The 22,308-nt window shown below is 36.4% G+C and overlaps 1 protein-coding gene across 3 annotated transcripts in view; it reads left to right on the forward strand.

Annotated features, from left to right (window-relative positions):
* KAT14 (lysine acetyltransferase 14) overlaps positions 1–16,931 on the forward strand; it is a 29,435-nt gene extending 12,504 nt beyond the window's left edge. Inside the window, exons 6-10 of one of the 3 annotated variants that reach the window (XM_044660732.1) lie at positions 5,148–5,719; positions 8,110–8,259; positions 9,677–9,785; positions 11,739–11,929; positions 15,892–16,931. In XM_044660732.1, the coding sequence (XP_044516667.1) occupies positions 5,148–5,719; positions 8,110–8,259; positions 9,677–9,785; positions 11,739–11,929; positions 15,892–16,065 (1,196 nt within the window). In that variant the 3' untranslated portion in view covers positions 16,066–16,931. Of the gene's footprint in view, positions 1–5,147; positions 5,720–8,109; positions 8,260–9,609; positions 9,786–11,738; positions 11,930–15,891 lie in introns of all 3 variants that reach the window. The other 2 variants (XM_044660731.1, XM_044660733.1) reach the window with 2 other exon arrangements.
* Positions 16,932–22,308: the final 5,377 nt, after the last annotated feature.

Genomic DNA, 22,308 nt, shown 5'->3' on the forward strand with positions numbered 1-22,308 from the left:
TAAGTTTAATATTGTCTGAATGAACTAGAAAAGCAAGGTTTCAGAAATTGTCATTAAAATTTTTTATCCTGACATAAAAATAAAAAAAAAGAGCTTTTGTATTCATGCCACCAAACTCTCAAAAAGGGCTTCTGTATATGAAACAACCTCCATGTCATGCTGCCTTGCTTTTTTTTAAGTATAAAATAAATTCTACCCATTACTTTAAAAATTGATTATCTGTGCTTTCTAAACTTTCTTTTTTCTTTTGTGTATCCTAAAATCCTTGTAATAAATTGCATAGTCAAGCAAAATGAGTCCATACAGTGGATATGTTCAAAAATATATGTCTCTGCACCTTGTGTTGATAACTTCTTTGTTAGGAGGTGGGTAGGCAAGCTATTTCATCATAGAGTTTCCAGAAAAGTAGTTGGTCATTGCATTGATTTTAATTTTTAAGTTTTGGGTTTTTTATTTTTTAATCCATACCTTTTGTCTTAGAATCAATACTATGTTTTGGTTCTAAATCAGAAGAGCAGTTAGGGCTAGGCAATGGGGTTATGTGACACAACTAGGAAGTATCTGAGCCAGATTTGAATTTAGGACTTCCTATCCCTAGGCCTGGCTCTCAATCCACTGAGCCACCCAGCTGCCCCATTAATTTTTAAGTTTTTTAAAGTTGTTCTTTACAATGTTTCTGTCCTTAAATAAATTGTCATCTTGGTTTTATTCTCGTTTCTTTGCCCAGGATTCTCTGAAATAGTCACTTCCAATATATTTTTAAAAATCAGTTTTATTTTCAGTTCTGATTTTCTTTCTCTTCTCTCCCTCCCATTTAGAAGACAAGAAAATTAAAATCTATTACAAATATATGCACTTGGTGCAAAACAAATTCCTGTATTAACCATGTACAAAAGAAAATAGAGAGGCAGCTAGGTGGCTTAGTGGATAGAGTGCTGGACTTGGAGTCAGGAAGACCTGAGTTCAAATCTAGCCTCAGACACTTACTTGTTGTGTGATCCTGGGCAAGTCACTTAGTCCTGTTTGCCTGTGTTTCTTCATCTGTAAAACGTGCTAGAGAAACAAATATCAAGCCATTCTAGTATCCCTGCCAAGAAACCCCAAATGAGATCATGAACAACAGTTGGATGCAACTGAACAATAAAGGGGGCAGCTGAGTAACTCAGTAGATTTAGAGACAGGCCTAGGGATGGAAAATCCTGGGTTCAGATATGATCTCAGACACTTCCTAGCTGTGTTTCTCAGGTCCAAGTCATTTAACCCCCATTTCCTAGCCCTTGCCACTCTTCTGCCTTGGTATTGGTTCCAAGGCAGAAGGTAAGAGTTTAAAAAAAGAAAGAAAAGACGGTTCAGTTTGTACTCTGAATCCAACAGTTCTCTTTGTGGAAGTAGATAACATGCTTCACTGTGAGTTCTTTGGAGTTGTTGTTCATCATTGTGTTGATCAGTTACCAAGTCTTAGAGAGTTAATTGTCTTAAAATATTGTATAAATTGTTCTCATTCTGAGTTGCTTCATAGATTCTCTCAACCTTTATTTTATCTTTTGCTTCCAAGAGACCTGGGTAGTTTTCATTTGTAATTTCTTTTTTTTTTTTCTTTTTAAACCTTTATCTTCTGACTTGGAATCAGTATTGATTCTAAGGCAGAAGAGAGGTATAGACTAGGCTCATGTTGGTGAAGGCATGGAACATGGGGCCCCTCACCACTGTGCCTGGGGACAATGTTCACATGCCCTGCCCCTCTGCTCAGCGGCCCAATGCCAGCTCTCCATCCTTTCGCTGTCTAGGGTAATGTGGGAGGCTCACAGGCAGCTTGAAGTGTCAGTTTGGGCACACGATTCTAAAAAGTTCCCTAATACTGGTCTAGGTAATTGGGGTTAAGTGATTTGCCCAGGGTCACACCTCTAGGAAGTATCTGAAGTAAGATTTGAACCCAGAACTTCCTGTCTGTAGGCCTGGCTTTCTGTACACTGAGCTATCTAGCTGCCCCCATTTATGATTTTTTTCTTTTTTTTTTTTGAGATAAAGTGTCATGCCTTGGGTGTTGTTGTTTTTTTTAATCATGGTTTTCAGAGAAGTAGTTCTTAAATGGTGTTTCCTTGACCTATTTTCCAGGTTAGTGTAGATATCTTGTATTTTCTTCCTTTTTTTCAGTTTGTTTTTTGTTTCAATATTTCTTGCTATTTCATAGAGTCTTTGATTTCTATTTGGTCTATTTTCAAGAGGTCCTTTTTATCACAACTATTTGTGACCTCATTTGGGGTTTTCTTGGCAGATAATGAAGTGGTTTGCCATTTCATTCTTCATCTCACATGACATATAAGGAAACTGAGACAAACCTGGTTAAGTGACTTGCCTAGGGTCACACAACTAGGAAGTGCCAGAGACCAGATTGGAGCTTAGGAAGATGAATCTTCTTGATTCCAGTATTGGCACTTTGTTTTATGAAATCTAACTGCCCAATTAGGATAATTATTCTTGTAATCATGGAATGTTTTGCCATTTGCTATAAAAAGCAGCAATAGCTTATTCTGAAAAATTACAAGATAATTTTCCAAATAAACGTTACCTGTGTATTAAGAGTTATAGGAAAATGGATGAATTAAATTTCTCAATAATACCTTTAACTTCAAAAGTCTAAGACTCTTAATATCTTTACCTAGTAGACTTTTTACAAAAATGAGAAACAGTTGGTTTGACTTTTACATTCTTTTTGATTGGAAAGAAAAAGAAGAAAAAGGCATAAAGAACATGGAAATTTTGTGAACTGAAATTGTGCTCTAAAGAAACATAGGAGGAAAAATAAAGTATAAATTATGTCTAAAGAAACATAGGAGGGAAAATAAAGTATAAATTATGTCCAGTGAATGAATTCTTGCCTATTTTTAGATATTTGTACCTAAAAATGGCCATGTACACTCAGCCTCACTTTGAACAATTCTTGAAGTCCATTAAAAATCAGTAGGCCCATTAGCAATGACTTGTGCTAAGTATCATTAAGTCCATGCCTGAGTGCAAACTAATTCAGTTGCCATTCTTTGGTGTTTATAATCATCCTAGAAAAATTCTTAACACCTGAAGCCTCAAATGTGTTTTCTAATGACTTGGTTGATATGGGATTTTGTTTTGTTTTGTTATACATAGTTTAAGTAAGGTTATTTTAGATTTATATTATCTTTTAAGGGAGTTAATACTTTGGTTTTGAAAGGCCCTTTGATTCACTGCATTTTGATTAGAGTTCATCCAGCCATTTGAATATAGGAAAATTCATTTTCAAATGGTCATGCCTTCACACAACACTGCCTACATACATAAATGCCTTTAATTTTCAAAAGACTTTATTAACTGTTATCTCTGTGTTATAAAAAATCTAGATTAAAGTAAGGTTATATGGTGTCATTTGAAAGGTCAGTGGAGTCAGGAGAAACTTAAGTCAAATCCTGGCTCTGACATTCATTAGCTAAGTGAATTTAGACAGCTTTTCAGTGTCTTAATTTTTTTCATCTGTGAAATATGGTCAATTATATTCATAGTAATTACCTAGCAGGGCTATTTGAATAAAGAGCTTTTAAAACATTAAAATCTGCATAAATCATATATGATTTTAGATAACTAATGTGTCAAAACTGGAGCTAGAACCAAGATCTTCTGACTCCCTGGCCTCTGCTTAAAAAATACATAATAATAATAAATGCTTTATTGAAAAATTAACATTAAACAAACAGTACATCCAAATAAATTTGCTTAGTAGATATTTATAATTAAGTGAATTAATTTTTGATTAACTTATCATCATATTTAGCTATTCCCTCTATGTTCCCATTAGAATTTTTTGTTCTCATTCACTTTTTATCCTTACATAGGCATAGTATGTATTCTGTTCTTCTGGTTCTTTTTTTTTTTTTTTTTTTTTTTTTTTTTTTTTAAGTCCTTACCTTCCATCTTGGAATCAATACTGTGTGTTTTTCCAAGACAGAAGAGTGGTATGGGTGAGGCAATGGGGCTTAAGTGACTTGCCCAGGGTCACACAGCTGGGAAGTGTCTGAGGCCAGATTTGAATCTAGGACCTTCTGTCTCTAGGCCTGGCTCTCAATCCACTGAGTTACCTAACTGCCCCCCTTCTGGTTCTTTTAAAAAAATAATTATTATAGTACTTTTTTGGCAACATGACATAATGGATAGAGGATTGACCTTAGAATCAGTGCTCCAGGATTCTTGCCTTTGACTCCTACAGCTATGTGGTCATGAATAAATCATTTAACCTGTCAGTATCCTGGGCAGATGTCTAAGATTATAAATTAATTGTGAATTGCCAATATGCATCATAAAAAAAGAAGTTGGTCTCCATTTGAGTGTTTGCTATGTTATTGAAATCATACCTAGATATTCTAAAAAAAGTTCCATTGCATTAATGTATACTTTATTTAACCATTCTGCCATTATTGGACATTTTGGTGCTTCCAGGTTTTTTTCCCCAATTATATATGTTTGTTTGTTTTCTTAAACTCTTACTTCCATCTTAGAATCAATATTGTATATTGAAGAGTAGTAAGGCTAGACAATTGGGGGGGGGGTGTTAAGTTACTTGCCCAGGGTCACACAGCTAGGAAGTGTCTGGGGTCAGATTTGAACCCAGGTCCTCTCGTCTCTAAGCCTGGCTCAAATTTATTTGTTTCTTTGAAAATCTTTGAAGAGCTAGCTCCTTTTTGCTATTTTTTATAATATAAAAAATTGCAGGGTATATTACCACTAATCAAATTATTGGTCAAATGTGATAATTTTTGTAACATCTATCAGTACAACTAGATCAGTCTCTTAAAAATTTTTTATTAGTTTTTACTTCACTTATCAATGAATGAATTTACCATGTTTTCATAATTCTGTTATGGTTGTTTCATTATGTTTAATAGTTACAAGGATTCTTTCTATTAAATCATTCTAGTTATTTCTCATTCCCAAAGAAAACATTTATTTACCTATTGGATATAAAATGTAAATCCCTTGAGGACAGAGACTGTTTAGTTGTTTTGCCTTTCACATAGTATTCAAAAGATATTTACTAAATTGAATTACCTTTAAAAAGAATATATTCATTTAGTTTTCTCCTTTGGTCCTTTTTTGGGTAATTCTTTTTATGCCTTGCCTAGATGATGAGGAGATGGAGGGAGATGGCGTTATAGATCCTGGAATAGAGTATGTTCCTCCTTCTACTGCGTCATCAAGCTCTGGGGCCATGATGGGAGGGAGAAAGAAAGTCAAAGCACCAGAACATATCAAGCAGGAGGTGGAGAGTGAAGAAGAGAAAACTGAACGTATGGAAGCTGATAGTGAAGACACTGAAGATTCAAGTGCATCCTTACAAACAAGAACAAGAGAAAAGAGGAAACAACAACTAGAGAAAGATAATAAACCAAAAGGTCCTAAATATACACCTATTAGCATTTATGAAGAAAAACTCCTTTTGAGAAGGCTTGAGGCCTGCCCCAGTGCTGTGCTTGTGACTCCAGAAGCCAGGAGGCTAAAGCGGAAATTGATTGTCAGACAAGCCAAGAGAGAGAGAGGATTACCTCTTTTTGACTTGGACCAGGTTGTTAATGCTGCCCTTATTTTGGTTGATGGCATCTATGGAGCCAAAGACGGAGGAGCGTCAAGAATTCCAACTGGAAACGCCACATACCGAACAACCTGTCAGGACTTCAGGATCCTTGACCGTTATCAAGTGAGTGGCCAAATGCAGGAACAAGCAATAATGTATATAACTCAACAAGTTTGTTTGTTTTTAAGAATTTGTGTCAAGGAGTACTATAGAGAATACATTTTTTTAAGTAACTGGACTTTTTATTTTTTCATTTCTGATTTTTTTTAATTGCTACAACCACCTTTCCTAATATTTGAACATTTATCTCATTCTTTATTCCCTGAAAATAGTTAAATAAAGCTGATTAATAGTATGAGCATGAGTAATAATGTCTGCATAGAATATCAGAACAGATTATAACTGATAACAAAGTTTAGAAAGTTATGTGAGATTTGGAGGTTAAATGAATTACCTGTAGTTATATTGCTATTGTATTTATTAAGACCAAGCTTCTTGATATAAAAAAACTGCCTTAAATTATTTTTCTTTGTATTCCCAGTGCTTAAACACAGTGCCTACTAAACTGTGGTGCTTAATAAATGTTGGTTGACAGACTATTGATCATCAGAGCCAAGATTGTCTTTCTGTAGTTAGTACTCTGTCCACTCTACCATACCACATCCTGTAGTTATTCTCTTCTGTTTTCTTCATTATACATTTTCTTCTTCATTTTGGACAACCCCCAGCATTCTTTATTGTAGCTAATAGTTACTAAAGATTGCTATTAATGCCTCCTGCTTTATAGTGGAAATATCATGTGTCAGTCAACTATTAAGCATCTACTAATGTTCAAGTAAGTATGTTGGACCCCAGGTGTAGCAAAAGAAATCTTAGTTCTTGGTTCTCAGAAAACTTAGATTGCATTTGAGGAGATAGGAGATATGAAAAGAATACTAGATGATAAGTGCTATTTGAGTGGTAAAGACAATAAATGGTATAGGACTTCAGAGGAAGAATAACCCAGTTTTGTTAGTTTTTTACAACTAGAAAAAAATTATGTGAAATTTGGGTGAGTTTGGTAAAGAATTTTCTAAAATAAAATTAGTGATTAAAGGAGAAATGGACAAGCTAGATACTCTAAGAGCATGGATGCCATATAGAAATGGTTCTTATCTCTAAGCTTTACTTTCATACTTTAGGAAATAACCTTATAAAAATCACCTATTTCATGTCTGTGCTATGAAACCTTAATAGATCCTATCTCTGTAACTCAGAATGCATTGTAGTAACATTCAGAACAAAATTTCTAATTTGTATTCTTAATATGTATGAAATCTGTCAATTCAATTAAAATACTTTCATAAAGGAACAAAAGTTATGTCTGTTAGGACCTTTTAATTTCTGTTTGGTATGTCCTCACTTTATAGCAATTTTTTTTATATCTGCTGTTTACATTTGAAATTCGTGTTAGACATTAATTTATATCAATCCTAGTTTTTTTTTTCTTTTTCAGATTGGGTAACTAATTAATCAGCATGCTTTTATTAAATGCCAGGCATTGTGCTAGGTATTGGGGATTCTAAAACAAAAGTGCGACAGTCTACTCTCAGGCAGCTTCCATTTTACAGGGAGGGTAGAATACTTCAGGCCTACAAATACTTAAGTACATGGTGTATTTTTTGATTTTTAAACACACACTAAAGTATTGGGGGAAGCAAGAAGGAAAAACTGACAGCTGGGCGAACCAGAAGACCTGAAAAACAACTTGGTCAAAAAATTCACTTGTCCTCAGCTATACTTAACTCTAATCCTAATCTGGCTAATACAGTCTGCTGGTAAATATTATTTTCTTTGTTGTTTCATTTTGACTCCATTTGGGTTTTTCTTGGCTAAGATACTGGAGTGGTTTTCCATTTCCTTCTCCAGCTCATTTGATAATTGAGGAACTTAAGCAAATAGGATTAAGTGACTTGCCTAGGGTCACACAGCTAGTAAGTATCTAAGGCCAGATTTGAATTCAGAAAGATGAGTCTTCCTGACACTGGGCAGCTTGGCACTATCCACAATGCCACCTAGCTGCCCATAATCTTTACTTAATGGTGAGTAAAATTCATTATGTAATTTTTGTCTATATTTTGTAGGTCTAGAATGTGTATGAATAATAGAATTGGGGAGCCAAGAAGAAATTGTGCTGGTTAATTTCTGTAGTTGAATATTTAAAAGCACAAACATTTACAGTGATAGTTTTTATAACAGATAATCTCAACACTCTAAAAACACTTTTTAAAAAATTCATACTAAGAAAAATAACTACAATTTTTGAATATTTTCTAAATATTTGCAATGGAGTTATTCTTCCATAGATTGTTAATATCAAGATGATCTATATTAAAGTTTACAAGATTTTTTAAGTTTTTCAGAAGGGAAACACAAAAGAACTCGTTTTCTGGTCATAGAGAAAAAACTTCCACTCAACTGCTGACTAGTACTTTCAGTAACTTTCTTATTATATGACCAATTTCTCTTTGTAGACTGCCTTGCCATCCAGAAAAGGATATCGACACCAGACTACTAAATTTTTATCCCGATTGGTAGGATCAGAAGATATGGCAGCAGACCATAGTATTGTCAGCCCTTATACATCTCGAGTATTAAAACCTTATATCAGGTATATGTCAGCTGTGGTTTAATGTCATGCTTGTCATTACAAGTGATCCATGTCTCCCTACCTTTTCACCTTGTTTGTCAGTTCACTTTCAGTTTGGAGCCTAGAAGGAATAGAGGTGGAGGGAGTGGCTAAAAAAAAAAATAGTGAGGGTGGCTTTATTTTTCAGCTATTGTATTCATTTGTCTAGAGGCCACATTCTTCCTTTTCTCCTTTCCTTCCTTTTCATTACTCATCTCTCCCATTTAAAAATTTTTTGGTAGTTTTCCCTATCTACTCTCTTGTTTCATTCTTAATACTTTTGGGGGAGAGGGAGCTTAAATACAGCCAAGTTTCAGTCACACTTTGAACTGTAACATTTATCCAGGCACATGACTTTAACTTGAAACCAACATCAATCTTGCAGTTCTAGTTAGTGTCCTATTCTTAATGGCACACAGAGCAAGAACAGTATTATTATGCTATAAGGTCCTCTGAACATTCCATAGGATCTCCAGTTGTAATGAATAAAAACTCCAGCTTGTAAGAGGACCTCAGCAAACATAAGATTGTGTGTTTTCAGGGTTCATTTCACCCTTCACTTCCCATGCACAAACATTTACAGTGATAGTTCTTATAACAGATAATCTAAACTCTAAAAACATTTTTTTAAAAATTCATTTTAAAATTAAAAAAAAAAACCCTGAAAGAGAAGGTAGATTCTAGAGGTAGAAAACCTTGGAGGGAAATCTAGAACAAATGATTTAGAGTCCCCATTATTCCCTCCCCCCCACCCCCAAAAAAAAAAAGCATTTAAGGATTTTAAGATGGAAGATTTTATCCTTCAGTCTAACAGATTCAGAGTAATAGTTAACTTTAAAATGAAGGTAATGAAAGGGTTTTTTTTGTTGTTTTGTTTTTTAGATAAAAATTTTGCATGGTTATAGCTATTTAATCTAGGAAATAGTGGGGAGGTATGAAACAACGTCTTAATCAAATGGCCTTTTTGGCAATTTATAATCTTTTAATTCCTAGAGTTGGTCATTTCAAGGATAGAGTCACATACTGATCCTGAGAAAACTTGGGTCTCTTATATGTCCTACTTTATAAAGTAAAAGTTATAAAACCATAGATTAAGTCATGAGTCTGACTTCTTAACCAGCTCTTAAGTTAATAGGATAAAAATTTCTTTTTAAAGACAGTTGAATTGTATTCCCTATGCTACCTTTCAGTTAAAAAAGAATGCTATTACTGTTGTTTATATAAAGCAGATTATCTTGAATTTTTCAAACATGACTTGTTTTGTGTTCATCAAATAGCTTTTATTTATAAAGAATTTTTTTTTCATGATACTTGTTATTTTGTTTTCTTCCTTTGATACTGGGAGGCGTGATTATGAGACAAAACCTCCTAAACTTCAGCTTCTGGCTGAGATACGTGCCTATCCACATAAGAATGATGCCAATTGGAAATCAGAACCTGAAGCACCAATTGATTACTGCTATGTTCGCCCAAATCACATCCCAACAATAAACTCTATGTGTCATGAATTTTTTTGGCCTGGTAAGATATCTCTGATCCATATTTAACATTTCTTTACATTACACCAAATACTCTTCTTAGTCTTTCTTTAATTGATATGTTTTGTAGCATCATTGTTTTAAAAAAAAATCTTTGAATCATGGAATATTAGAGTTGAGAGAAACCTTGGAGATTCAGTCCGTGGACCTCCCCTCATTTTATAGATTAGGGAACTGGGGCTCCAGAAAGGTATTTGACTGTCCAGGATCTCTTGATCATTCAGTAAAAGAGCTAAGACATAATAACTCAGCTCTCCTGATCCCCAGACCAGCCCCTTCATCATACTTTTTTAGATTTGTGTTCATCTCTTAGTTTTCCTAGAATGAAGTAGTGAGACAGCTTTGTTTAGTTCCCATGACTTTTCTCTCTGTTTTCATTTCCATGTGGTGTTAGAGAACACTTTCAGAGGCCACCTAATCCTCCCTTGGCCTGAGCATTGTTCTCATTCTTTTATGCCAATGTCTTATAAATCAGAGAATGAATGTCTGTCAGTATCAGTGGATTACTCATTTCTATCAGTTGTGACATTTTTGTTTTCTACTTCATAGGATCATAGATTTAGAGCTGGAAGGGACCTTTAGATGTCATCTAGTCCAACCCTCTTTACAGATGAGGAAACTGAGGCCCAGACAGGGTAAGTGGCTTGCCTAAGGTCACATAGGTAGCGAGCCCAGAGCTGGGGCTTGGACCTGGTTCTTTTGTCTCCAAATCTAGTATTCTTTCTAGTAATCATGCTCCTCCCAAATGATACTTAATGATTTGACTGTCCTTTAGTAGATTCTAGAACATGGGAGCAAGGATCATTTTATTGTATAATAAGGACTGATGGGGCAAAGAAGAAATACAAGCATTCCAGTGGTGTCCCCCATGCTAGCAGTTCCATCCCTTCTCCTTCCCTTGATTTTCCTGTTTTCCTTAAAGACTCAACTCAAATCCTACCTTTTTCTGCTAGAGAGCTTTCCAACTTTCCTTGGAAAAGTTCTTTCTTTTCCTTTCCTTTCTTTCCCCGTCTTTCTGAGTTTACCTCCTATTTACCCTGTAAGATTATTTTCCCCCACTGCATATGGATTGGAAAAGGGGGAGACACAAGGAAAGATCGTGAATTGTGATGTGAAGATTTGGACTAGAGCAATAGCATTATGAATGAAGAAAAGGAAATTGAAGAGACGAGTGTTGAAAAATGAGCATAATTTGTCAGCTGGACAAATGTGGAGGTTTAGGGCAGACTCCCAAGATTTCAGATTTGGGTAACTCAAGATAGTAGTGCCTTTAATAGACAGGTTCAAAGAGCTGAGAGAGGGAAGAGTTAGAGGATGGATGGATACAAGTTGTATGACATTTGAATTTGAGGGGCCAGTATGATATCTAAGTAGAAATAAATAGCTGGTAACTGGAAATTTGGGAGGAAAGGCCAGGAGAGATTAGGGCAATATATATAGATTTGGGAGTTGTCGCCACAGAGATGATAATTAAAGTATGAACTAATTAATAAGTAAAGAAATTGATTTATCACTTGCATTCTTATAAATATGACATGATTCAGAACTTCTCTGCCAAACTCTGATTCTAGTTTGAGCTCTTTGACCGTCTAGCTTTGTTACCTTAGGTAAATGACTTTACCTCTCTGGGCCTTAGTTCTCTCATCTCTAAAATAAAGTCAGATTAGAATATTCCTAAAGTCCCTTCTAACTCTAATACTTTTTTGCCTGTGGATTACTTACATATCTGTTTTCACATAGAATTCTTTAAAATCTCTAGAGTTAATTTTTATTTTGAATGTTACATTCTCTTTTTGACATGTACATACCATGTTTTACACATGTAAGTATAGGGTTTTTTCATTAATTTCCAAATTATTATGTTTTGAATTCTTGATGTAAGATTTGCTTTTACTTGCCATATCTTAAGTTCCTTTTTTTCCCCCCCCATCTTTAGGTATTGACTTATCAGAATGCCTTCAGTACCCAGATTTCAGTGTGGTTGTTCTTTATAAGAAAGTCATTATTGCCTTTGGCTTTATGGTTCCTGATGTGAAGTATAATGAAGCTTATATTTCATTTCTATTTGTTCATCCTGAATGGAGGAGAGCAGGAATTGCAACCTTTATGATTTATCATCTTATTCAGGTAATTTATCCATATTTGTAATAGAATAGATTGTAAAAGCATTAAGGAATTACTACAATGTGTCCAAGCATTCTGCCCAGTGCTAGAGAGAAATAAAAATAGAAAAACAAGACAGTATCTGCTCTCAGAGGAGCTTATATTCTAATTAAAGGAGAGTACACAGATAAGAGATGGGAAATGGATATTGAGAGCTGAGACAGGAAAGTGCAGGGGTCCCATATAACCTGTTTTCTTCTGGGCCCTTGGGAGCCTATTGTGTTCTAGATGGTGGTGGACAGGCTGGAGGAAAGAGGAGGGAACCTCATAATTGGCATATTTGTTCTCCAGGCTTTCTTCATCATAATCCAGGGGAATAACAAGACAACTCAATTAGATTAATCAATAATATGAAAATATTCATAAATGTTTTTAAACTAGCATTTGCTGGCATGGGTTAAAAAGAAATAAGCTTGTGGATGAGCATGATAGATAAAGCTAAAATGGAAAAAGCAACATACTCTCCATTCCCTTTTATTAACCATATGTCTCCTTTAGCCTCCTTATATCCATTATTAGAGTCATCAACACTGTAGTACTGATAGTTGGAGGGAGGGAACTAGAAGATGTTTAATAGACCCCAATTTTTCAACATTTTCAAAATTGTGTTGAAAAATTAATATTATGTGTACACTTCATTATTTCTGGTTCTTTTACAGTTCTATTGGATTTTCTTTGCCCTAGCCTTAATTTTTATTTGCAATTGGGCCTAAAGAAGATTTTTTCATTATTAATGAGAAGAATTTCATTGACATATTAAGCACCTCTTAGGTTTCTTTGGAAGTTACTGTCATTGCTTTGTGAGCATATGAGTTCGTGACTTACAAATAGGGTGAAGCTTCCAAGATTATATGTTAAACATATTGGGATAGGGCTAAGGCCCATATCTGTGATTTCATTAGAGGTAGGTACTCTTGGATGAAGAAACTCCTATCCAAGGAAATTCAGCAGTCCCTGAAACTCAGTTTTAGGGAGTTTTCTGGAGCACTGAGGTTAAAGTGATTTGCGGAGAGTTGTCCAACTAGTATGTGTGTATCATAGGAGACACTTGAATTCAAATCTTCCTGGCTACAGGGCATAATTGATAGAGAGGGAGTTATGTTTCAGACATAAAACATAGCTTGTATTCCTCATGCAGAAAAATACATACTATTTGTACGCTTCCATTGAATTAAATGAATTATTAGTTGGTGTGTAAGAGATTTTTTTTCCTGGAATTTTCCCATAAATCTTCCATTTTCAAATGTGTCTGTATAGAAGATTATAAGTTAAGTAGGCAGGTTTTTTCAGGAGACTAGAACATACAAAATGTCGTTTTTCTAGTTCTTACTGGAACAGAATCCAGAGTTTCCAGTTGCTGCCAGTTCTAAAAACCATCCTGTCTGAACAGTGATCTTTCCCTCTTAATATTTTCATTCTTTTCCTCATCTGTGGAATGTTCCTCTTCTGCTCTTCCATCTTTTACTTTCACTGGTTTCCTTCTAGACAAATCTCAGATCCCACTTCCTACAGAAGGCTTAGACTTCTCACCCACTAATGTTTTCCCCTTACATGTTTACCTTGACATACTCTATAAAATAGATTGCATGTTTCTAGATTGTTTTTTGCTTTTATTTGTATTGATCCCCAGCAATACTGCCTGGCACACAATGAGAGTTTTTTAATTGCTTCTTGACTGATCTAGTAACTGCTACTTTGTTTTGTTACAGTGAGTATGGAGTCCTATCATGAGAATGTGAGGCTGCCAAGTTAGAGGGTTTTTTTGTTTTGTTTTGTTTAAAACCCTTAACTTCTGTGTATTGGCTCATAGGCGGAAGAGTGGTAAGGGTGGGCAATGGGGGTCAAGTGACTTGCCCAGGATCACACAGCTGGGAAGTGTCTGAGGCCAGATTTGAACCTAGGACCTCCTGTCTCTAGGCCTGACTCTCAATCCACTGAGCTACCCAGCTGCCCCCTAGAGGGTTTTTTAAATGCTCCTCATTAGGAAATTATGGTAGATTAGCTAAAAATCATATGCTTTATGAATTGCTTGAAATAATTGAACCTTTTAAAAATAATGCTAAGTTGAAATTATTGCTTGCATATTCTTTGTATGACACAGTTGAGGAATATTATAGTTCAGGAGTAATTGAATTATTCCATTCAAAATTATGTTCTATTATGACACATATGGTCAAATCAGACTTTATTTTACATATAAGACACAATGTGTCGAAAATTCATGGATCAGAAAATTTATTAGCTGCTTGATCTTGAGCCAAGTTACCTCAGCTTTCCATTTTGTTAGCTGTATGAAAATGAGGCAGCTAGGTGGCGTAATGGGTAGAACACTGGCCTTGGTATCTATGTGGCCCTGGGCAAGTCACTTAACTCTGTTTACTGCAGTTTCTCATATGTCAAATGAGCTGGAGAAGGAAATGGCCACCACTCCAGGATATTTTTGCCAAGAAAACCCCAAATGTGGCCATGAACACAACTAAACAATGTTTGGGGTCTGAGTCTGCACAGTTGCTTCTGGTATATAAAATTTTGACTCTTGGGCAAGCCCTTTTAAATTCTTTCTGCCATAGGCAACGTGTCAAATGTTTCTCCACAAATAACTGGTATTTTTTTAAATTTATTTTTTACATGTACTCTCTTCTTCCAGGTTACAACGAGATTTATTATATTAAGTGCCTAGTTAGCCTTTTATGATGATCAGAAAGTTAGTTCTTTTGATTGTTTTGGGGTTTTTATTTTGTTTTTTCACTTATAATTTAGATTTTTTTTATAGGTTTGCCTCAAAAAAAGCTGTGGGTCTAATTTAGCCTATAGGCTGTGATGTTTTGTTTGTTGAAACAAAAAATAGTTCATTAAGCATAGAAAAATTTGGAGTTTGATATCAATTGTCCTACGATAGAAGTTGTGAAGTATAGGCTTTGGGTACCATCAGTCAGCTCTCTAGACATATATTCAATGGTTGCTTGCTTTTTGAGTGTGCACTGCTCATAAGAAGGAATCTTCACTTTCAATGATTTTTGCCTTATTTTTTAAACTTGGATGAAAAGTTCTTAAATTTTTTATGTAGATATAATGACTTATAAGGAAAGAAGGAATCAAGCATTTTATTAAATGTTTACCATGTGCTAGGTGCAATGCTATGCACTTCTCAAATATCTCATTTGATTTTCACAACTTTAGGAAATAGGTAGTATTAAAATCTGGACCCAAGTTCAAGTCAGCCTTTCTCCTAGCCTAACTGGCACTTCTAGAGCTCTGAAAGATGAGCAAAACATAGTAAATCCACTATCTTTGTTTTCATAACAAGCCTTGACAGTGAGTCAGTTGCTAAGGGACAGATTTGGGGAAAATGAGGCTAGGAGAAAGGCTGACTTGAACTTGGGCCCAGATTTTTTTTTTTCCCCCACCATGTTATCTGCTGACCTTACCACCTAAATCCAACTTGTCTATGTTCTGTATGTCAACCCCCTGCTAGTTGGATCTTGGTAACCAGTTTTATCAGGTAATTTTTTTTTTTTTGGTGATAGCACTCAATTATAAAAGCAGACCTCCTCAATTTCTTTTTTTTTTTCCCTTCAAGCTATTCTGAAGTGTTTGATATTGGTGTATTCTGAAATAATTAAATATAATTGAATTGTAAATTAGATTGTAAAGTTGATTATTACTCCTGGCCTCTCCTTTCAGGGGAAATAAATCAACTCAGCCCAAACCCTGCAGGTGCTTGAGTCCTGTGAACGTTTGCATAAGCAGCAACATTCCATTCTGCTTCCAGCTGTTGCTATGTGTTGTAATGTCTCAGTTTCAGTTCTCTGATTTCTCACGTTTCACGGCTACTTAAATACCTACACTTAAAAGAGTTTCTTAACCACCTCATTTACCCTAGAGGCTTTTTCACTTTAGTGTTGTTTTCCCCTGTCTTTTGGCAGACCTGCATGGGCAAGGATGTAACCCTTCATGTCTCAGCAAGCAACTCCGCTATGCTTCTGTACCAAAAATTTGGATTCAAGACTGAAGAATATGTCTTGGACTTCTATGACAAATATTATCCCTTGGAGAGTAAAGAGTGTAAACATGCATTTTTTCTGAGGCTGCGTCGATGAATTAGAAGGAATATGTACAGTTCTCCGTGGGAAAATGCCTGTGATATATATGAAACTCTGGAATATAAGAAGGCTTTCTGCTTTGATCCTTTTATTACTTAAGTTATAAAATCAGTGTGGTTATTAATGTTCTTGGTCAGCATTAGCATATGCTGTGGTGCTGGGTGTGCTGCCTGCATGGTCTACCCATTCAGATCTCAAAGGAGGCCCTAAGCTGCCTAAAGTTTACTGGGACCCTGAAATAAATGGATGCAGAGAGCCAAACGAAGTGAGTTTCCTGAGCTTCTTTTAGGAGAGGCCTATAGACTAATACCTCTGGACACATGGGTACATAAAACTGGACTATGCAGAGAGCACTACCTCTGCTGTACGTGATCTATAATTTTTTTCTTTTAAGGTTGCATGGGACATACTCCATGGGACAAACTTTATCTTTTGAACAGTTCTAAATGTTAAGAATATATTCTTTATGTTGAGCTGAAATACTCATATGGTCTCCTTATAAAGTCTATCTATCATGGGAGTTGTGCCCTTTGGGCCCAAGAACAAGCCTAATCCTTCTTCCTCTTCCTTCTTCCCCTTTAAATAAATGAACACAACTACCATCTCTCATTCCAACTCCCCTGACTCCCATTGTCTTCTCCAGACTAAATCCCAGTTCCTTCAGCCAGTCCTCAGGTCATGGCTTCTGGGCCTCTCCTCAGCTTGGTCTCAGGATGAAAAGGAAAATATTTATACTAATAATCATTGTTAAGCTAGAATTTGGAAGTTTTAATAATTCAAATTAGATAAAAATATCAAAGAGTTGTACTCCAAAAATTGCCCTGTACTTCTAATAATGACTAAGGAAATAAATTATGTTTGAATAATGGAAATATGTGGAATTTTTATATCTCCCCAACTTTGGATTGTCTTCACTCCTACTACTTCAGCCATCTGACTGGCACCATGAAAAGAGAACACTGGTCTCAGAGTCAAGAAGACTTGAGTTCCGAACCAGCCAGGTAGAGCAGGGGATAGAGACCAAGTCCTAGAGTTGAGAGGACCTTGGGTTCAGATGTGGCTTCAGATACTTCCTGTGTGTTCTTGGGTAAGTCACTTAACCTGGCCCTTACTACTCTTCTGCCTTGAAACTGATACTTAGTATTGATTCTAAGATAGAAGATAAGGGTTTGTTTGTTTTTTAAGACAAGGAAGAGCTCAAATCCAGATTCATATAACCACCTGAGTGCCTCTTTGCAAGTCCTAGTGTTGGGTACTGTGTTATGAAGTGTGTGGCATCTAATAAAAACAAAAAGAAAGATAGTCCATTCTTTCAGGAGCTTGCATTCTCCTTGGGGAAGATTAAACAAAAGGAAAGGGGAAGGAAGCTTTGGTTTTTTGTTTTGTTTTAAATCCTTACCTTCCATCTTGGAGTCAATACTGTGTATTGGCTCCAAGGCAGAAGAGTGGTAAGGGTAGGCAATGGGCGTCAAGTGACTTGTCCAGGGTCACACAGGGAAGTGTCTGAGGGCATATTTGAACCTAGGACCTCCCGTCTCTAAGCCTGGCTCTCAATCCACTGAGCTACCCAGCTGCCCCCAAGCTTTGGTTTTGAAGTCCAGAGAAAACATCAAAAACAGGATTGGAAGGGAAATAAAGGCAAGTTAGCCTGGGCCTCTCAAAGTGCAGGCTCCAGGAGGAACTTGCCAATGGGAGGAGATGGCCTGGCAGAAGGATGTGCCAGCCTGCAGGGGTGGGGTAGTAAGATTTCCCAGGGCAAGAGGCCCAGGCACAGAGGGAAGTTTCAGGATGAGCCAGCAGTAAGAGGAGGAATGGTTTTGAAATGCAAAGAAAGTCAGGAACAGGGCCAGGAGGGACGTGAAAATAATAGTGCCTGTCTCATAATTGTAAGGACCAAATAAGATAACACATTTGAGGTACTCTGTTTACCTTCAAGTACTGTATAAAGTGTTCGCTATTATTACTGCTATAAATGTGGTTCATGCAAAAATGAATTTGTTCAGCATGATTTCTAGTAATGAAAGAGATTTAAGTTTTTTTCATTTAGTTGTTCCTGTTCATGGGCTCATATATTCCTATTTTACAGAGAAGGAAACTTGAAACCCAGAGTTTGAGATTTATTTGGCTGAGATTACAAACGGGAAAGCCAAAGTCTGAATCTATTATTCCAACTCTAGATGTACTCTTCCCACTATACCATGCTGTCCTTTTAAGATACTGTGATTCATGAGAACCTTTTATAAAAGCCATAAAGATCTCGGTAAAAAATTCTTCCCTGCAGGACACATTGCTAAAGCTGCTTTCTGCCCGACCACTACTGCCACCGAGCCCTTAGCTGGAGAACGCCCTGGAGGAGGGGACACCACACTGGAATCCCAGCTTTAAACACTCTGTCCTAGAGGGGAGAAGAAAATCCACAGGAACAGTCTAGCTAGACTGTGGTCAGACTTGGAGGTCCTGCCACCATTTTAACTTTTGTAAAGAAATTATAGTAGTTATAAGAAGAAATGCTCAGATTTCCTTTAAAGGAAAAATTGACATTTTGACATTTTTGTTGTTTTAGCTCCTTCAGCTTCTAGAGCTGATGATGATGAACAAATTGGATTACAATCTATTTGATCCTAACTAGGGGTTTTATGTTTTCCCAATGTGAAAACCTGCCTGTAGTTGTGATGTTTGTATCGAGCCTATGCTTGCTGCAAAGAACAGATGAAACTTTCTTCTCATCTTGCTAGAGGAGTACCTAAAGTTAGCAATTATCGAGTCTCCCTTTTTATAGCAGTTTGGTTGTATTGATTAAAAATGATAAAGACTGATATAATAATAGAAATTAGTATTTTAATTAAAGTCATGGCCATGTTGGTAAAATATATATAAGACCGCGCCTATCTTTTAATTTTACCGCCGGAGCCCATCCTGGCCCTCTGGTACGACAGCCAGCCACTCTGCAAAACCCAGAGAGAGGCTTTCTCTAGGCCCTCTTCCGAATTTAAATTGCCCCATACGTGGGGACACTAGACATCCCCACACCTTAAACCGGAAACTGGAAACCCATAGGGATCACGGGAAATGTAGTCTCAAAGTCCCCACGTGTCCATAGGGAGTCTGCTAGACACTTCCAAATAGCACTTCCCTGAATTCAAAACAAACATTTCCCCCTGAGATCCGGCAAAAAAAGGTTGGCCCTTTTTCTTCGCTGGATCTGTAAACATAGACAACTTCTAAATTTTAGAAATTTGGGGGATAAAAGAAATAGATAAACAAATGGATAAAACTAGCCGCATTGACAAAAAACCAATTTGGGGGCAGTCCCCTATTGGCATAACAGTGTACAATTAGAACAAATTGCATTCAGCTGTTTAACTCCCCATAGTTCAATCAATTGCACCCCAAAGTTCAAATTTGGATCTTCATGATCCAGTGAAGGGTCTTTAGGCATCTTTTTGGTGCCTTCACCAAACAGGTTCATCATTGTCTGGATTCTGGGGAGATGGCAAAATCCTTATCCTGAAATTATTCTCAAAATAATTTAAACTTAACATTATAGATTATAAAACATACATTTCCTTCTAAGAATCATACATTTCCCCCTGAAATTACTTCTAAAAGAGTTAAAGATACATATATTTGTACATTATTGAATTTTAAAAAACTTAACACATATCCCCCTGAGGAAAATTCTAAACACACCTTTTTTTTTTTTTTTGAAAAGGGTACCTCAGGTCAGCTAAGGGTGAGTGGCTGAGTCACGGGGGTTGTATGAAATCAAATGGCAAAATAAAAAGAATAAAATTCAAGAAAAAAGAAGAAAAAATTAACTTGTGAATGAAATGTAAAATGTGCAAAAAATGTAAGGAAAATAAACTTATAACAGGCCTTTGAATCAAGGCCCAATTAAAGTAATTTAAGTAGTTTGCTATTACCCATTCAGGGCCAGGACTTAAGGGAAATATCTCTCTCTGATCTGATTTGCCATCAGCTTTTCAGGAAGTGAGGCAAATAAATAACCAATTTTAGGTGCTTCACTAGGAATTCAAGTTGAGGGGACCCACATCCTCTAAAGTTTTAGAAAAGACTGGGACTCCAGGACTCAAACCCCAATTGCAAGCCCTAAAGTATTGGCATATAACTCCTGCAATTCATGCAGATTTTTAGTCAAGTCTCTGTGACCTTGTGCTTTTTTAGCACTATTAAGGGCTCTTGTGTTCCCTTCTCCTGGAATCAGACAGAAAGGCATTAAATTACAGTCCCATAGTTCTCAGGCTCTTTGGGTGTTTGCATTATGCTTATATCACTGTAAAATCCAAAAAAAGGGATAAATAATGATAATATATGTACTTCCAGTACAAGATGAGAAAAAGGAAAAATCAATTGCTCTAATTAAAAAAAAGAATGTTTTTAAAAATCAAAAATGTATGCATATAGCTTAGAACCAGTGACGGGTTTTTTTTACCCAAAAATGAGATTCACTTTCTGTGAGGATTTTACAAAATAGCAGATTCACAATGCACATTTAATAAAAAGTACCATAATTTCTAATAACACATTTTAAAACAATAAACAATGATGTTTAAAAAAATCATATACTTGTTACAACTTAAATCTTGGCTAAGAGTTTCTCAACAAACTGTTACTGCTTTCATATCAAAATCTGATATTTAAAAATCTTCTGATAAAAGTATACAGGAGCTCCTTGGCTTCTTGTTTTAAAAAAATCCCTGGTAGGAAATTTTCATGCTTCTACCCATTTAAGGAAATAATTTTTCTTATAATAAAATATATAAAAGCTTATCCTCTAAGACAACATTTCTTTAGGACCTAAAGTAAAAGTTAAAAGACCTCTTGTAAAATTACAATTTAAATCGCAAGGCATAGAAACTTCCAAGGTTCTATACAATTGCTGAGACAGAATAAAACTTAAAAGACATGTGCTCCTATAAGATGTTCATAGATGGTACATATAACTGCATTGTTTTTGATACAGTAAACTTTAAGTAAATTAGGAAATATAATAAAATCATAAGCAGAAACTTCATTAGCTTAAAATAATTCAGTGCAACAGGAAAATCAACAAAATAAGCAAGATTAATTCACAAAACTAATCAGCAAAATACAGTAAGATACAGTCTATTTAAAAGCCATTCAGTTCTGAAACGTTCTAATTCAAGGTCTTTATAATCAGTCAGTCTTTGCTCTAAACATAAGGAGTTTTTAAAGTTCAAAGTTCTAAGCAGGTATGGGGTGAATTTCTTCCCCTGATGTTCAGTTCTTAATCACAAGAAAGTTTGAATAGGCCCTGCGTCTGATGAAGAGTAATCACTAGTTCAAGGTTCAGACGCTAGGTCCACGTGGGGTCGGGTCGTGGGCTTGGGGCTAGAGAAAAGCTTAGGTCAGTTTTGTAGAAAATACCCACGTGGAGAGCTTGTGGGCGGGGGTTTCCCGTGGAGGACAAGAATGGCCTTTCAGGTTAAGAGTCCTCTATAAGATAGTTGGGAGAAAGGGGAATACTTCCCAAATCTTTAGCGGCAGAGCTGAAGCCAAAACGGTGGAGTTCGGCAAGTCAGGGCGGGGGTCGCTCCTCGGAAATCTCAGGATTCCGGATCAACAGAAACGGTCTGCACTGGCTGGCTTGCATCAGGAACATGAGGCAGCAGGAAAAGCAGCAGAGATCACAGGCACTGGGGCACTGGCAGGCTCGAGGTTCGGCAGGGAAGCGGCAGGAAGGGAGACCAGGTCAGGACCCAGGAGATCATGATACTGGCTGGGCTCCAGCATTTTGGGTTTAAAGCCAGAAGCCAGAATTGGCTGGCCTGACCTTCCAAGGTGGGTCGGGCTGGACTGGCTGGCTGAGTCCCACCTGAGTGGGACGTGCTGTTGCTTTTAGCAAAAGCATAGCGAGCAAGGCCACTTCTCGCTAGGCTATCTGGAAAATTGAGAATTCTTAATCCAAACTTCGTATGGTTGCCATAATTGTTAAGATTAAAAATGATAAAGACTGATATAATAATAGAAATTAGTATTTTAATTAAAACCATGGCCATGTTGGTAAAATATATATATAAGACCGCACCTATCTTTTAAATTTACCGCCAGAGCCCATCCTGTCCCTCTGGTACGCCAGCCAGCTGCTCAGCAAAACCCAGAGAGAGGCTTTCTCTAGGCCCTCCTCCGAATTTAAATTGCCCCATACGTGGGGACGCTGGACATCCTCACGCCTTAATCTGGAAACCCAAAGGGATC

The sequence above is a fragment of the Gracilinanus agilis genome, chromosome 2 (assembly GCF_016433145.1).
Source record: "Gracilinanus agilis isolate LMUSP501 chromosome 2, AgileGrace, whole genome shotgun sequence".
In the NCBI taxonomy this organism is placed as follows: domain Eukaryota; kingdom Metazoa; phylum Chordata; class Mammalia; order Didelphimorphia; family Didelphidae; genus Gracilinanus; species Gracilinanus agilis.